The sequence below is a fragment of the Haliotis rufescens genome, unplaced genomic scaffold (genome assembly GCF_023055435.1).
Source record: "Haliotis rufescens isolate VD_foot unplaced genomic scaffold, xgHalRufe1.0.p SCAF_17, whole genome shotgun sequence".
In the NCBI taxonomy this organism is placed as follows: domain Eukaryota; kingdom Metazoa; phylum Mollusca; class Gastropoda; order Lepetellida; family Haliotidae; genus Haliotis; species Haliotis rufescens.
The window spans coordinates 3690147-3708285 of record NW_025963857.1 but is presented as its reverse complement, the minus strand read 5'-3'; the positions used below and the strand labels follow the sequence as shown (position 1 = coordinate 3708285).

Genomic DNA, 18139 nt, shown 5'->3' with positions numbered 1-18139 from the left:
GACCTTTAATCAGTGCATAATTGACCATTGCAGCTGAAGGAAAACCGTTGTTTGTATTGACTGAAGGAGAAAGTCTGCGTTGTCGTCACTGATTGATGACTTAGTCTCTTAAATACTCCTGACATGAAGTTTAATCTCTAAACATCTTAGTCCCATGGTCATAAATCCCACATCTTGCTGTTCCTGTTTTCACTTGCAATGCTCATGAATCATCAATAGACGGCAAGACAGTCACTTAAATACTTATTGGAAACATGGTTGGACATAAAAAAAATGAACGAACATTTCCATATAAATGAATATTTCAGATCTCTGTTATGTTGTCAAAATGATGGATATTTAATTGAAGATCAGCATGAAGGACATACGGTCTATTTACCCGTTGTCTAGTAACGTGCTAAAGTATCCTCAATGATCATGGTTTCGACCTTAGAATCGACAGTTATTAAGCACGACAACGGACTTGACAGAACTGAGGTTAGCAAACTCCCATTACAGATGGCTTCCGATCTGCGCTGTAAGTGGCGGAGGGTTTCACCTTTAAAGCGAGCAGCGTTTATCTCTTGAAAGGTGGACATCGTTATTGTTAATGGTCAATTTCCTCCACGTCACCTGAGCTGGTGTCCAGTCACACTGACGGTGGCTGTTGGTGGACTCCAGGTAACCGTGGAACTGCTAGGAAACCTCCCAGTGCCAACCCTCAGTGGCCTGTAGGAGTAAACACCAGTCTCTGAGACGCAACCCACTGCAGAGAGTTTTGTCCAGATGAAAGAACGGTTAATGGAGGGCGTATCTATAATTGATCACAATCGTGGAATGCACATGTCAAAATGTCGGAAATTTCACAATTTTAGAAAAGATTGTAAAGTGATTTTAGTTTTGGGATTGGACCTCATATTTGATTTAAGGGAGTATATTCCTCTGATACACTTTGATGGTGGTGATTGAGATGGAGTGTAAATATAAAGTGTCAAGTATGCAAGAGAATAATCAGCCTTGATTTTTTGCCGAAACAGATTCCACTTGATGTAAAGGGCAAATAGCTGTGGAATTTATATGAATGGACCACTAAATATTAGTGATGACACAAGGTGTTCGCGAAAAGGCTTATCATGTAACCTCATGTATTTCAATTATACCACAGTGTCACAGTCCAGAGAAGAGGAAGCCCAACTCGTTGTATGTTGTAGACTTTTACCACTTTGCTGAAACTCTCGAGCAAGGCATGGTAGAAACGCACCTAATGTTAACACGAGATTTCGATACTCAGTATGTGAGGGGAGTTTGTGTGACTATAATGGCAGTGTTGCGTTAACATGTACCAAACAAATACAATCCACGTACTGACCACATGCTATCCACGCACTAACCACATACTATCCACGTGTTAACCACATATTATCCACGTATTAACCACATACTATCCATGTGTTAACCACATATTATCCACGTACTAACCACATGCTATCCACGTACTAACCACATACGTTCAACGTAACGACCCGTGAAGATCCGGGGTCTTCAGCAACCCATGCTTGCCCTAAAAGGCGACTATCCTTATCGTAAGAGGCGACTAACGGGATCGAGTGGTCAGGCTCGCCGACTTGGTTGAAGCATGTCATCGATCCCAATTGCGGGGAGCGATGCTCATGATATCAATCACTGGATTGTCTGGTCCAGACTCGATTATTTACAGACCGCCGTCATATAGCTGGAATATTGCTGCAAGCAAGGAAGCAACCAACCAACCAACCAACCAACCAACCAACCAACCGACCAACCAACCAACTGACCAACCAACCAACCGACCGACCGACCGACCGACCAACAAACCAACCAACCCACCAACGTACCACCCCACATACTCTGCACCTACTACCAACGCACTATTTGAACATTATTGAACGATAACAGATCATCAAATGATGTCTGAAGTTTACGAAATATATTTGAAATGTTGGACTTCCTCAGTGATAACATCTCTGGGAACCATCCCATGGGAACCAGTTCTGCTCCCCTTCTTGCTTATCTGTTACTTTGTGCATATGAATTCCTGACTCGGGCTGTCAACTTCAGCTTCAGGTGTATCAGTGAGCTGATGTCGTTGAATACAGCCAATTCCCTCCCACTGATTTACCCACCTGATCTAGAAAAAAGGAGACCAGTGCTTCATAGTTTGATCTATGCATAAATATTCAGAGTGACAAAAGACTGCAAGACCGCAAGACTGTATGACAAGAGGGATGACTTCAGCTTTCCAACAGTCAACTTTCCCTTTATGCCGAGCAATATTCCTGCAGCTCCAGTCATTGGTGTTTACATTTCACAACTCTAGCATCGAACATGCTCTTTCTTCCAAGATTTCAAAGGGCGTTATACGACATTTGCTCAAAGGTTCTTTGATAAAGGTTAAATCATTCAAGGTCTTAGTAAAGCTTTCAATTTTATGGAAGACAGGTGGAGGACATTTCCAAATCTGACGCATCAGTAACTGTCTGATTGGCATTCTTGAAGTTGGTGAGTGAAGCTGGAGTGACTCTTGCTTTATAACGGTGTGAAAAGATACATCGAAAAGTCGCTAAAAGCAGCCAGTAGTTGTCATCTATAAAGTTTTATGTTTTCTTATTGACGCAACAGTGATAAAACTATTTTCTATGTCTGTTTTTATTATATTCCAGTGTTTTGTTCACTTGATCTGCCGGTGCATGTGTTTGTGACTGGTTCCCCTGGTGATTCATAAACATGTTCCTCTTAGAGTCGGAATCAAACAATCTCTTGTCATACAGTTTTATTGAGATGTTTTGTCACTCTGAATCTTTATGACAAGAGGGGTCAGGTGTGGCCCAGTCGTCTAAGGCGCCGCGATTCGCTGTGCAGAGTTGCGTCTCTTTGGCACGCCAATAACCTATGATTGTGGGTTCAAAACCCGGTTCGCCCCGACTATGTTTCTAGGTTTGTCAACACCATACCCGTGCTCGTGGGATTCACGGAGGTGGTAAACGTCTGAGACCTGCATCACTTCGGGCTTTCCTCCCACATTAAGCTGACACGCCGCGATATAACTGGAATACTGTTAAAAGCGGCGTTAAACCCAGCTCACTGGATCACTCATGAGAAGAAAATCTGATTCATGCATAAAGATCAGATCAACAAGGAGTTAAACATAGTGCCTACAGGGTTGTCTAACTCTTGCCTTAATGCCCTAACCTCAAAATGCCACAATGATGAAATCTCTAAGGAAGTCCAAAACTTTCGACATTGTTTTCTCTTTAAACCTCAGATGACATTTGCGTTCCTTCGTTTCCTTCCAACAATCATTTTCCAGGAAGAAATCACACAATCAACGCATTGCCACATTTCCCAATCGATAACTGTATATGTTTAGATAAGCATCAACTGAGGGCATTGATAGAGAATTCAAAATCATTATATGAACATTATATTTCCTTTCAGAATCAACCTCTGATGGAATGTTTCCGTGACAAGAAAAGCGTTGCACCATAGGCTGAATAGGAACACGTAAAGACAACACAAGCCTCTGTACGTGCTGGGTCACCGTGACATACAGAGACATACATATTTATGCAAGGTCGTGTAGCTACATACGGGGACATACATATTTATACAAGGGCGTGCAGCTACGTACAGGGCATACATATTTATACACGGACGTGTAGCAACATACAGGGACATACATATTTATACAAGGGCATATAGCTACATACAGGGACATACGCATTTATACAAGGGCGTGCAGCTACATACAGGACATACATATTTATACAAGGTCGTGTAGCTAGATACAGGACATACATATTTATACACGGACGTGTAGCTACATACAGGGACATACATATTTATACAAGGGCGTGCAGCTACATACAGGACATACATATTTATACAAGGGCGTGCAGCTACATATAGTGAGATACATATTTTTACAAGGGCATGTAGCTACATACAGGACATACAATTTCATAAACGGATATGTATTGGCATCCAGCTTGAAACGAACTTTAAGCTCCTTATAGAGATCTACAGATATACATAAGGCTTTAGAGATTCGTACACTATTCAGCTTAATGCAGAGACACACGACAACATACAGTTTCAAACAGGCATACATCGGCAAATTGGACATATTGGAAAATACAGCTTCATACATGACATAAAGGTGTTGTTCAGTGTTAGTAATATTCGTGGCGCCAGAAATATTATAAATATGTCTGTAGTAATTATCAGTGGCAACAAATGATTGAAATGATTGAGAAAACATAACGGCTGTTGTCGTGGCCACATTTAACAGCAGCGTGTAATGTACCCGAATTTTGAGTTACCCGGGTGGCACAGTCGTCTAAGGCGCCGTGATTCGCTGTGCAGAGTTGCCTCCCTTGGGCACGCCAGAAACCTATGATTGTGGGTTCGAATCCCGGTTCGCTCCGATTATGTTTCTAGGTTTGTCAGCACTATACCCGTGATTTTCACAAGTTTTCGTGGGTTTCACCGAAGTGGTAAATGTCTGAGACCTGCATCACTTCGGGCTTTCCTCCCACATTAAGCTGGCACGCCGCGATATAACTGGAATACTGTTAAAAGCCGCGCTAAACCCAACTAAGTACTCCCTCACTAGACTTATCCGTCCCAGCTCTTCATATAAACAGGCAAGGATTGGACAGCTTCTAGACGACTCTCTGTCCCTATATAAGAGCGAATTGTATTACTTAAAAGTAATATGAGGATGACAAAGTAGACACAATTTATTTAATTATTTATTTACACTGAAGGCGACGTTTCGGTATAGATCCTTATACCGTTGTCAAGCAAGGCTGAAAATGAACAGCATGTGTTAACTGTCCATCATGTTGTTACAGTATTATGCTTCTGTTGTCATTATTTAACCAACTGTTAATCTCCCTCATGTATGTAATTGTTGTTAATCCTCCACCTACTATACATATTCTGTACCATGTTCATTTTTCAGGCCTGGTTGACACCGTTAAAAGGGCCTATACAACAACGTCGCCCTTACAATAAATAGAGAAGTTGTTAGCCATAAATTGTGTCTACTTTGTATCTTAGAGCCACAAGAGGGCGAATCGCGTCCATTTTCGTCCTGAGTTGTTTCTACTCACTAAGTGTGGTTTGGGCCCCTGTTTGGAAACACCTGCCCATTCCCGCCAGATGTCAGCACTTTTCTGGATTCGAGATCGGAGACGTGTGTGTTTCAAGGCATTCGACAATGAAAAAGAATTTTCTGGACACACGTTAGTGCAGTAACATAATCAGCGGCCTATTGCTGCCACCACTTATTTGACCCTTTGTCTTGCCCTTTGGATTGTAAACCTTAAACTGTGTGCTTCAATATAATTTATTGATCAATCATTGATCTGGTGTTGTGACTTACTGATTTCACAATTCAGTTCTGTGCGAACCGATTTCTTAGTTTCTCTGCGTTTCAATTTGGAAATCCCTTCGCAGAACTTTATTCAAGACACATAGCTTCAATCAACGATGCATTTCATACAGCATACAGCTTCATATAAGAAGATACAGCTCCATACAACTCCATACAGAAACATACAGCTCCATACAGAAACATTCAGTGGCATCAGAAGTGTCGTTAATCAAATAAACATCACTATCGTGTATTTCAAATATTTAATCCCATGTCACAACATCCAACAACCTTTGAATTGGCTGAACTCGAGTCAGCGTATCGGATAAAGGCTTCAACTGGTAAATGTGCAGTTGAGCGAGATATTAAGGACCTGTAATATTTCCATGTATACTGATAACGTAAATGGCGTTACATAACGTTGGGCAGTTTAACGTTACACTTGCTGCTGTCAGCCCAGGTCGCCCATCTACCACCTTGAGCAATGGGTGTGCCGTAGGGCGTGTAATGTGTCTGTTCTGCAGTTGGCAACTTCAGGAATAAGTCACGCTTGAATTGGTTCGCCAGCTGAGTAACTGTCTGATATCCAGTGAGCCGTTGATACAGTTTACAGTGTCTGCTAGAAATAAAAATCTGTCCTTAACAGTGCCATTACGGGGTAGGAACGTCCATGCTGTTCATAAAACGCCAATGAAAATTAAACGAACTTGCTTTGGCGCCAAGAGAATCATGGCATTTCAATGCGAGAAACATGACCACTTCATTCCAAGCGATGTGGATGTGTTGTGCTGTGTATCTAGTAACAACATTACAAGTGCACACGGAGACTGAAACATCTGCAATATGCTGTCACTATCGGGGACTACAATTTAGCTGATTCGTGTTGTCTTGAAATAGCCAAGGACAACAATTCAAAGCCACATGCTTTGGATAACATGAAGCATTCAACGTGCATGAGAGGCATTGTAATAAAACTACATATATACGGAAAGGAATTCAACAAACATCGATACCACGTCTCTCAGGCAAGAAGCCTATTCATTATACCATCTATTGTTCCCAAAGTTATTTTCAAGACCCACATACTTCAGCGTAGTCTAATTAGGGAGGCATGGTGTAGCCCAGTGGGTATAGCGTTGGCTTCTTCGTTGGTTAACAAGAGCGGTGTAAAAACACTTAGCTTCATAGCTCTCTATAACACGATAATGTATTCATTCGTAAAACTAGCTTTCCTTGTGTCATGGGCGGGGAATGCAATAAGTGTGTTGGGTTTAACGCCGCTTTTAACATAATTCCAGTTATATCGCGGCGTGCCAGCTTAATGTGGGAGGAAAACCCGAAGTGATGAAGGTCTCAGACGTTTACCACTTCGGTGAATCCCACGAGCACGGGTATGGTGCTGACAAACCTAGAAACACAATCAGGGCGAACCGAGATTCGAACCCACCCTTTATTTGGACAATCACATTTGTGACTGTCTACACATAACCAAACAACTCATAAAGATATTCGTATCACTCCATATTCAATTCTTCGTGAAACTCGGAACCTCGGATGATACAGAGGACTACTGAGGAATGGTCTCCTTAACCTATACCACTTATACCTCAGCAAGACAATGCCACTAGACGTTATGAAACAACAATTCCATACCTTTAGCAAGACAGTGCCACTAGATGTTATGAAACAATACAATATCATTACCAAGAAAATTACCACTAGACGTTTTGAAACAATGCTTCATCATTACCAAGACAATACCACTAAACGTTATGAAACAATGCTATATCATTACCAAGACAATACCACTAAACGTTATGAAGCTATATCCTCAGCAAGACAATACCACTAGACCTTATGAAACTATGGTACATCCATAGAAAGACAATCACACTAGATGTCATGAAACGATGATACATCGATAGCAAGACAATACAACTAGACGGTATGAAACAATGCCATATCTATAGCAAGAGGAAATCACGAGACGTTATGAAATACATTCATAGCAAGACAGAGTAATCAACACGGTCACAGAGAAGGATCACAGTGAAACACAGTATGACAACTGTGTCAACACTCGCTGGTCCCAACTCCCCCAGGGAAATCAGGAACAATATGGTTCTGACTGAGTGGTCTTCAATTGTTAGATCCGGAAGATCCATGGGTCTTCAATACACAGAATTTGATTCCTGCCGATCTCGTTATTGGTCTTTGGACGAAACTCTGGTCTTTCGGCTGAGTGCATATTGTATTTATAGATGGTCATTACTGTCTGTAGAGATATACACTTGTCGGAAATTATTTTGGTCTTTTCATGTGGAACACTAACTGGTCTTCGGGCGTGAGAGAGTTCGGTGTAACTTGTTTCTGCAATATCACGATGGCTTAGGAACAATACCAGATTGTATTGAATGCAGCTATATATATTTTAAGCAGAAGCCTTTTAAATCACCGATGGGCTTCGGAACGTAATTGGTCAATCCTTTTCTTTTGGCATGTCCATATATCATTCAACCATCGGGTATTCTTCAAATTAATGTTTAAAAAACTACAGCTTAAATCCTTGAACATACCGAGCAACAGCATAGCTGCAAAACTCTTACGGAACAACAAGGCTGTCTAAATATGTATTGGGAATATGATACAAATATATTCTATGAATAGATAGCGAAACGAAACCCACCACGGTGAGTTATTGAGATAGGAAACCATCAAAGGTTAAAGAGACTGTTCTGATAATGTTCTTCTTTGACGTTCTGATGTTTAGAAACACGTTAATCAGAACCCCTTCCAGTTTGATTAAAAAAATTAAAGAGAACTCTTGTTTATTTGAACTGAAGATGGCCCACATGACCTTCTAAAGATTTTAAAAGTTATCAATCAAAATATTTTAGAATTTCAAATTCAAATACAGCCACGACAGTTGATGTTCTGAAGAAGAGGACAGCACATTTTACGGTGTGGCTTCGTTCTGACCCAATTCACCGTCAAACGGCATTAAACTAACATGGCTGTCATGACAAGTGATTACCTGTGTAAACTGTTAAAACGTCAATCTGTAGAACCATACAGTCCATATCATCACAAGAACAATCAATGACCAGTTAGCAATAAATCTATATAGATACCTATATACATTACAGATACTTTTGCCTCTGTGTATTTAAGCGCTAAAAGTATGTCACTCCAACACGATCACCATTCTCAATTCTCCACACAACGGTGTATTGATACAGTCGCTGTATAATAACAGTAGTGCATGTACAAGCTATAGTGTCCATTGGGCGTTCTAACACACCCGGATAATTCCCTCCTTGATCAGCTGCATTCATCATCAGCATTCATATATTTCCACAGCAGTTCAAGAACATGGCAACTACTTCCTCATAACTCTCTGAGAGTAGAAACACCCCGAGCTTACACTTGGTATTGATTTGGTGATGAATGGAATTATTTGATTGCTTGTCAATATAACGAATATGAAATCATGCCACGATCCTTGATTTTTTTAATTATCGGGTATAACTCCCAGAAATTGTTGACGTATTTGGGACAGTTGGCGATACGGTGGCACTGTGCCAATCTAGAATAATGATGGTGAACAACTTCTGAAATACCATCTGAAAAATAAATTGTGAGTTTTCAAATGTCACTTTGAACAGAGGTCAGAGAACTCAAATCAGATTTTTTATTTAACGGTATTAACAAGTATTCAGTTTGTAATTTTGTCATCTTGTCTAAGGTCATTCCTGGAGTTGTTTTAGAGTTCAGGTTGATCAAAATGCAAACGTCCCATAAAACCATTGACCCCATCACACTGTGTTTTGCCTGGAGGCAATTATCAGATGAAATAAATTTGACCTGACAGATAAGTTTGAACTTGTGTTAAAGTAGGAACTGACGTCATGCCCAACTCCCATAATGCAATGTCACGTCAACATTGACATCTCTCGGGAGTTGAGTCCAGTAGTACCGGCTTAAGCCTTAATACCTTGTACTTAATACCATATAATTAACATCCCTGCAGTCAGAATGTACTCTGCATTAGTCCCTACAGTTCGCAGTATGTCCCAGTAACGGTGTGGACTCTAGGTCAGTGGTGCTGGAGTATTTGAATGCAATGTTTAGGGGATACCAATAACACGTCATGCAGTGTTAAAATACAAGGGGAGATTTAACAGCAATCACTCGTTGCTGTGGGAGAGGAGGTTTCTATGACAGACAGACGGACATACGTGTTTATTTAGTATTACGCCCTTGTGGCCCAATTCAATGAACAAAATAAAGTTGGTAGTCACGTGACTGTCAGGGCATTTGCTAAATTAACAACTCTTTGAAATCTTATAAAACATGTGTTTGATAAAGATGGCTACTGACTTAATAGTTTGTACATAACTTGAGTGAACATATCTTGGTGATTTACGTATGTATTTTCAAAATGTAAATATATCTTTCTTTGGGAAGCAAAGACATCGCTTTAGCAACAGACATAACGGCGGTGGACACGAGAGCGAGCTTCCTACATTGAACCATTTGTATATTCGAACCGAGATCTTCTGTGTCATGAGCGAACCCTTTTACCACTGGACTACCCAATCGTTCGACGAATAGTAACACAGGATCATTATTCACGAAGTTACAGCGGATCAATCATGAAATGCTACAGTGCGTAAGTGAGTAGGTTCTTGTCAATTAAATCATAGCGGATCAGCTTAATATTGGATGAAAGTCAAAGATGACTTTAATCGTATATATCACCTCTTTGGTCAATGCATTGACATACGAAGGGTCATAATCTGGAGAATCTGGATTTGACCAGTAAGTGAGTTGTGTTTTGCGCCAATTTGGACTATACTCCAGCAGTATCACGGCGGGGGCAGAAATGAGCTTCACAAATCGTACACATGAGGGGAATCGAACCCCGTTGATCAGCGTGACGAACAAACACCTTAACCACTATGCCAACCATCCGCCCCTGTAGTGCAAAAAGGTACGTCTATATGTGTCACTGATGGTCTCAGAAGCCCGACTCCAGGAATGATAAAAGTGTTGCTATGGGAATATCGCTCTTCCGGTAATGCCATTCTGATTGAATGGACTACCCTCCAACGACAAGCGACAATGACAATACTGTAAGTATTGACACATGGGACGGGGATTGACCCTGTGTGTCACATGGTCTAATGAGTTTCCAGTTCACGTGATACACAACATGTTCTGATTTTAAGATGATTGCTACCAACATTTCGGGGCACATCTTACCATTAACGCAATCAAGTTCTCCCCATTGGAACATACAGTCAACTTCATTCCATTCAAATGCAAAACAATGGCAGTGTGTAATTATTGCATGTTAAGTGCCGCTCTGCTACTGCATACAGTAAACCAGTGTGTGGTGGCTGTAACACTGTAACACATTCCGAGACAAATAAATATAGCCACCGAATATTCAAAGAATATTGAAGTTTCCTTCATTTGGTGAGAATGCACCACAATACTCCTTATCTGAATGAGTTACAACACAATGACATACAGCCCACACCAACATGTCCATGTTTGCATATCTGTACACCCGTGTGTACATCTACTGTACACATGTGTACACCTGATATGCATATACATGTATGTATGTACTCATATGTATGTACTCATAATTTTAGTCCAGACCATACCCGCTGTGGGTATGTAAATCCGGGTACTCAATATGCATTCCAAATGGTATGAACATATAAAATCAACATGCATTCAATATACCTGTCACAAGAAACCACAATACGATCCTTGGTAGTTGGTCATTACTCACCTTTGTTTAAGAATTCAACCAATCCGACTCCAGAGAGAAAATTGGGATGCTGTTATATAATGCCACAAAACATGGCATACAATCATCACAGGGTACAATGCAACATATAGTCATAAATGCCATCCTTCACATACAACAGACTACGTATATCCAAACGTATCCTGGCAATACAAACCGTATACGCCGCGATTAACAATCATGGCCATTTTATGATTTCAACATCTGTTGTGTACAGGGCAAGACGGGCCAAATACAAACGGACATATGAATAGTAATCATATGTAACGCCATACACAATCAATGCAGCTATATTCGTTCAGTATATAATCTATAGAGTACAACGAAAAATATACCCTATATACCGCCAACAACACTCCATGCACTTTACAACGAGACCATAAGAAACTATACCATATATACCGACATAAACACTCAAACCCACTTTACAAGAAGTGCTTAAGAAACTATACCCTATGTACCGACATAAACACTCAAATCCACTTTACAAGGAGTACATAAGAAACTATACCATATATACCGACATAAACACTCAAATCCACTTTACAAGGAGTGCATAAGAAACTATACCCTATGTACCGACATAAACACTCAAATCCACTTTACAAGGAGTACATAAGAAACTATACCCTATGTACCGACATGAACGCTCAAATTCACTTTACAGGGAGTACATTAGACACTATACCCTATGTACAGACATTAACACTCATATCCACTTTACAAGGAGTACATAAGAAACTATACCCTATATACCGACATAAACACTCAAATCCACTTTACAAGGAGTACATAAGAAACTATACCCTATATACCGACATAAACACTCAAATCCACTTTACAAGGAGTACATAGGAAACTATACCCTATATACACTCAAATTCACTCTACACTGAGTACTTAGGTAGATAGACCATATATAAGGCCATAAACAATAAATCATTAAAAGTACCTTCACCATACTCGACATGGAAATATAGAATTCGATATAGCGCCATGTCCACTCACCTGGTCTCCTGCCATTTGTATCCAGAGAGTGTCCCACGACAAGGTCTAATATAACACCAATACACTCACCTTGACTGTACATCGCAGGTAGTATATCCCCACGTATCCACAGATGAGGGGCTGACTCGCTCCACACCCACACCTACTCACCTGTAATGTTGGAAATATTCCTTTGTATCCATGTACCACATTGTTTGGCCTCGATATACTGCCACAAAGACTCACCTGGACTGAAGACTGTAGATATATCCCTCTGTCTCCATGGAATACAGGGCGATATAGTCCCCGATATACAGCTGTTCCCCCACATTGCTGTTGGACATCATATTTAATCCGGCGGGGTCAGCTACAAAATAAGAAAAAATAGTTTCAATGTTTTTTAATAAATATAATAAGGACATGATACTCGTGTCAATAACCACTTTAAAAGATACCATACTAATGTGCATATTATTACCATGGTCACCAGATCACTGTGGATTCTCATCTCCAGGGGATGATACTAATTAACGAAACTGTTCTGCTGAGGTTTTCAATCTACATTGCCATCACTTCCTACCGGGTACCCATTCACTGCATGTGTTGCTAAGGTATAATCCCGCAACATGAGAACTATAATTGATGTACATATTCATCAACAAAACGGGACCTTAAAACGGGACCTTAAAACGGGGCCTTAAAATGTACATGTATTTGCCATAATATTACAAAAGCATAACATCATAAAACTGAATTCTCATATATAGTAACATTTCGCCCAGTAACAGCCCACAGAACAACGATTATACAAGGATTAACACAAATCTTATCAAAATAAGTACAAACTATTAAATAATTATGAACTAACGTCAAGTAAAACATTATCAAAAACCTGATACAGCTCATCGCTATCAAATTGCTTCTGAATCGCTGAATCTCACGATTTGTAATCCGTTTTTACAATTCATAACAAGATCAAATAGTATGATGGAAATACAGCATCTCCTAACCTGAGTTGTAAAATACATGTTAAATACCTCCTAAATACCGCCTCAACTCTATTCGCTAACTCTAAAGACCACGTAGCCATCCCGAAGAGCTCCAACAAGAACCCCTTTCACAGAGAACATGTCGACAATCATAGATGGACGGGCTATGGCCCGCCAGCAGACAGGCGATAGTAACGTCGAATTGACATGTAAATATCCGGTACTAAAGTCTACATCGACCACGTCTCATGCTTCGTCTTCAACACATGCAACAATACGTACGTCTACTCGGCAGCTCAAAACACTTTACAACAGGTAGCGACAGTCTTGGTGATGCGTGAGTGGACATCTTGGAGCAGCCCTGATTTCTCTTATTTGCCAGAGACCAGCAGTGAAGGCGTAACCAGGTCAATAACAATATTTTCAATGATTAGCTGTATTAGGATATGTACATGTGCACCCTCGTCTGTGTTTTGAAGACTAAACTGACGTTAAAGCAGTTAGTGGTGGAGGTTTGTGAGATCGTGTCAGCAGAGAGATATAAACCTCTGAGCAAAATAAATATGATTAAAACGTCCTTGGAGGCGCTGAACCTAGTCGGTTCTACCCCTGAGTCCGCCTCATTGACGGGGGCTCTTTAGGATAGAATGGTGGCTGATTGCAAAGCGAAAGCTTTTGAAATTTGAAACACGAGGTAGAAGCAAGGGGAACATGGTCTCTGCATTTATTCCCATCAAACCAACGTTTTTACAACCCTCTTTTGACCCGCCTATAGGATTGTTGGCATAAATGAAACGGAGAGTAATTATGTTTGAGAGTTTATTTGAAATGACGCTTCACTTAACATCATTTCTTTAAACGACCTGTCACCTTACACGAACGAAAGTCATCAGCAGAAGAACAAGAAACACATATATATGTCCATTATTGTGAAACTGCAGTGAGGAAGAGACAGGCTTCGTTGATCAATAACTCTCCAAAACTGAAATGAGCTAACACCGACGGAGACACAGATAAACGTCAAAGCATGGCCCAAAAAAGAAAACCAATTTAGCAGAATTTTTTTGAGCAATTTTTAGAAACACCCTTTCGTCTGATGTCGCTTCATATACAAGAAACTGTTTACTGTGCTATGAAACGGGACGTTTAATACATCGGTTACTTCTGTCTGCACAGCCTTATTACCACGGAAACCGGTTCATACCATCCCCTTGCCATTGCGGGACGTTCTCACAGATGCGTCATGGAGCTATTCGCTAACGTATATTAATACTACAACGGTAGTCGGTCGATTGCTTGTTTATAATCTGATTGTCAGTTTATATATATAGAAATCAATACTAAGAGATGTTATTTTGTTGCTATATTTGATGGAGGAGTATATCCTTAGGGTAATTACCCAGTCGTGGTAATGTATGTGGCACGTATTGGAGGCTGTGCCTCTATTGTGTGAATAATATGAATTGTTGATTACAGTACAGCGGGACAGAGGGAAATATAAGATATCTATATAAGGTAAATCGCAAAGAACAATGAAGAACGAAGCGGGTTTGTTTCACGATAAATCATTGTTCTATCACGACGTCATTTCTGGAGAACCGAATATGCCCTCGGAACTTGATGGTGTCATATATTGGAGGACGTTATTTTTGAGATGGTACTGTCTAGAACGTTGTTCCCATAGATGTAGATGGGCTACGCAGATAAACGCGGTGACCAAACGATCGCATCCAAAAGTGGGAGAGATATGACAATCGGTAATAGGTGAAAAGGAACAGATGATCGACTTGAGGATTGTGAGAATATGTTGGAAATACCAAACTTAACCCCCCAGTTCGTAAAATGGACTTTCCGACATTTCCGAGGTCGGATTCTATTCACGAAGTCATCATTATTAAAATTTGGTAAATATTTTAAAAGCTTGTACATTTTATCAACATCCTTAAAGAGGCTGTACATGATATTGATATCTCATACAAGACATAAATTGTTTATCGTACAATAAAACAATACCATTTTATTGTTAGATAAACAACTCCCACTCGTCGTTCATGTCTCAAGTAAGACACCAGTGGGTTGTTTACGGTAGGGTGTGTTTACGTGAATATTACAACAGCATCGCAAAAGGCCTTTGGAAGGAAAATCTAAAAATGGATATCGACATTGGTAAAAGATATGAAATATGGTTAATCAGTTTAACACTTGGAGTGAGTTGGGACTTATTCGGAATCTGCAGTAAGTGGTCTCCGTTAGGTGCACTTACACTGAAACATTTTACGTCGATATCCGAAAGAGAATTATCAATAACTGGTCCCATTAAGATGTCCATAATGACATGACACAACGCCGCAACACTCAAGCACCTGACCATGTGTGCCCTCATGCTAAGCGTAGAAGAATGTCCTCTCTATATATGTCTTCATTTATTGTTGTACTCTCTTGTATTATTGTACTCTCTTCTATTATTGTACTCTTCTATTATTGTACTCTTCTATTACTGCACTCTCTACCTTGTTTAATCTCATGTATTGATGTCCTCTCTTCTCTCACACATGAATCTAGAACTCGTCCTTTCTGTATTTTTAATGAAGTCATTCTAGCAGGCATTGATTACTTGAACATCAACAAAGTCAATGTTGTGAATTCTCAAATCGTCAGATCGTGGTGACAGCTCTGGGATAGACGCATGTCTTGAATACATGTGAGTATTGTTGAACGTCTTCAACAGTTCACAGTACATAAGATCCCCGATCGTTGGTCTGCATCAAAGCAATGCTCGTGGGTTTCAAGTGGCAAACGTCTACGACCTGTGCTCCTTTGGGCTTTCCTCCACGCTGCCACGCCGTCATACAATACAACTACTGTTGAATGCCGCGTCAGACCCATCTCAATCACTGATTCACCCTAGAGAATCCTCACATATTTCCCTGTCAACAACATTCTACGATGTGTATGAAGCAGAAACATACATACATTCAACTATACTACTCGACGATTGTTAGGGGTAGTGAAATACGCCGTACTCCTTACTTATACATCGTCATATAAATATCATATAGAAATGCTTTTCGTGGAATAAAGGAATACAGCTGTCTAGCATTGTATATATGAATGTGATGAATACTACACAAAAGAAGTTAAAGAACACCGATTTTTTCTTATGATTATAGTTGATCTGTTGTCACATGAAAAAATCAGGTGTTCTTTAATTGACGTTGGAAAAGTAGACTATACCCATCTTGATGTTCTTATATACCACTTAAAAGAAGTTAAAGAACATCCGATTTATTTCTTATGATTACAATTCAACTGTTCACGGTCACATGAAAGAAATCGGGTGTTCTTTAACTTCTTTTGAGTTGTATATAATGAATACAACAACTATGGGTGTGTAGTCTACTTTCAAAGTCAGTCATCATCTGCATAATAGATTCAGGATGATGGATGATTTATCCCCCTCATAAAATCATCCTTTCCTTTGTCTATGTTGGGTGTCTTTATCCCCCAGCTGACAGCTCATTCCACCTCATTATAAATATGGTGGGTGCAGCTGTTATCTGCATCATAAAATCAACCCAACTCCTCCAATAAAATTTCTTCTGATTGAAGGCAGGTGTTGTTTCAAGATGATGGCCTCGGCTATATTTGTTGGACAGACTGTGATCTGAGCAAGGATGGAGGCTAATATGCTAGATTCGCAGTCGTAATTGCATAACAAGCCAATATAATTCCTCCATCGTCAACTGACGTGCCCGTTGGTTTATAGCTTAAATAACCTACTTAGTCAATATAAACTGCCGGGCAAAAGAAAGTGCAGTAAACTACGGTTATAACGAACTCAAAGGGACCACTAATTTTAATTCGTTATAACCGTAGTTCGTTATAAGCAAATGTACGGAATATATACAGCAAATGGACAGGATAAAAAACAGTTCGTTATATCCATCAGTTCATTATAAGCGTGTTCGTTATAAACGTAGTTTACTGTATACACTTGAAACTTGGATTTGAATAACAAATTACAAACGTTATCAAAACGTTACTATGCTGAAAAAAGTCGCCGAAACACTACAAACCCGGATATCAAATATTCACCATCGAATAACCATTTCTTGTTTGTTTCATTTTTTAGCCACCCGCGGGGGCACGGGTGGCCCAGTCGTCTAAGGCGCCGCAATTCGCTGTGCAGAGTTGCGTCCCTTCGGCATGACAGAAGCCTGTGATCGTGGGTTCGAATCCCGGTTCGCCCCGATTATGTTTCTAGGTTTGTAAGCACCATGCCCGTGCTCGTGGGTTTCATCGAAGTGGTAAACGTCTGAGACCTGCATCACTTCGGGCTTTCCTCCCACATTAAGCTGACACGCAGTGGTATAACTGGAATACTTTTAAAAGCGGCGTTAAACCCAACTCATGCACACACACATTTAGCCACCATGACACGTTGGTGTATATCTCCTTTTGCCCGCCAGTTTAGATGGATCACACAAATGGGGAAACATCTTTAAACTCTTAGCATATCATAAACGCTGTGTAATTAGATATCCAGATTCCAGGGCGTCCGATTAAGGCCCTTGGTCTGTCATATGTTCCCGTGCTCGTGGTTGTCACCATAGGGGACCACCTTAAACACTGAACTCGCGTGATAAAACTGAACGAATGTCTCGGGCGGCGTTGGGCTCGCTTATTCATCGTCTCATGGCGGAATTCCATATTTTCACATGCAGTACTAACAGACACATGGGATACGGAACAAAATAGGCAGACTTTGTTTCGGTAATTGAAGAACCAAAACAGATTACAATCCGTCTCATTCAGGACATATTGTCAAAGAATTCTTTACTTCATACTAGTGAGAAAAAGTGTTTCACTTAGAATATTATGTGACAGTCCTAGAATCACACAAATAAATATAAAAGTCAATGCCAGAGAATAACCAGCCCCAAT

At 40.3% G+C, this 18139-nt stretch overlaps 1 protein-coding gene across 6 annotated transcripts in view; it reads right to left on the bottom strand.

Annotated features, from left to right (window-relative positions):
- Positions 1 to 18139, bottom strand: part of LOC124145828 (inositol 1,4,5-trisphosphate receptor type 3-like) — a 180350-nt gene that overhangs the window by 148654 nt on the left and 13557 nt on the right. For all 6 annotated transcript variants that reach the window (XM_046515808.2, XM_046515885.2, XM_046515963.2 and 3 more), the window contains exon 2: positions 12453 to 12573. In XM_046515808.2, coding sequence (XP_046371764.1) covers positions 12453 to 12553 — 101 coding nt within the window. In that variant the 5' untranslated portion in view covers positions 12554 to 12573. The remainder of the gene's footprint in view (positions 1 to 12452; positions 12574 to 18139) is intronic.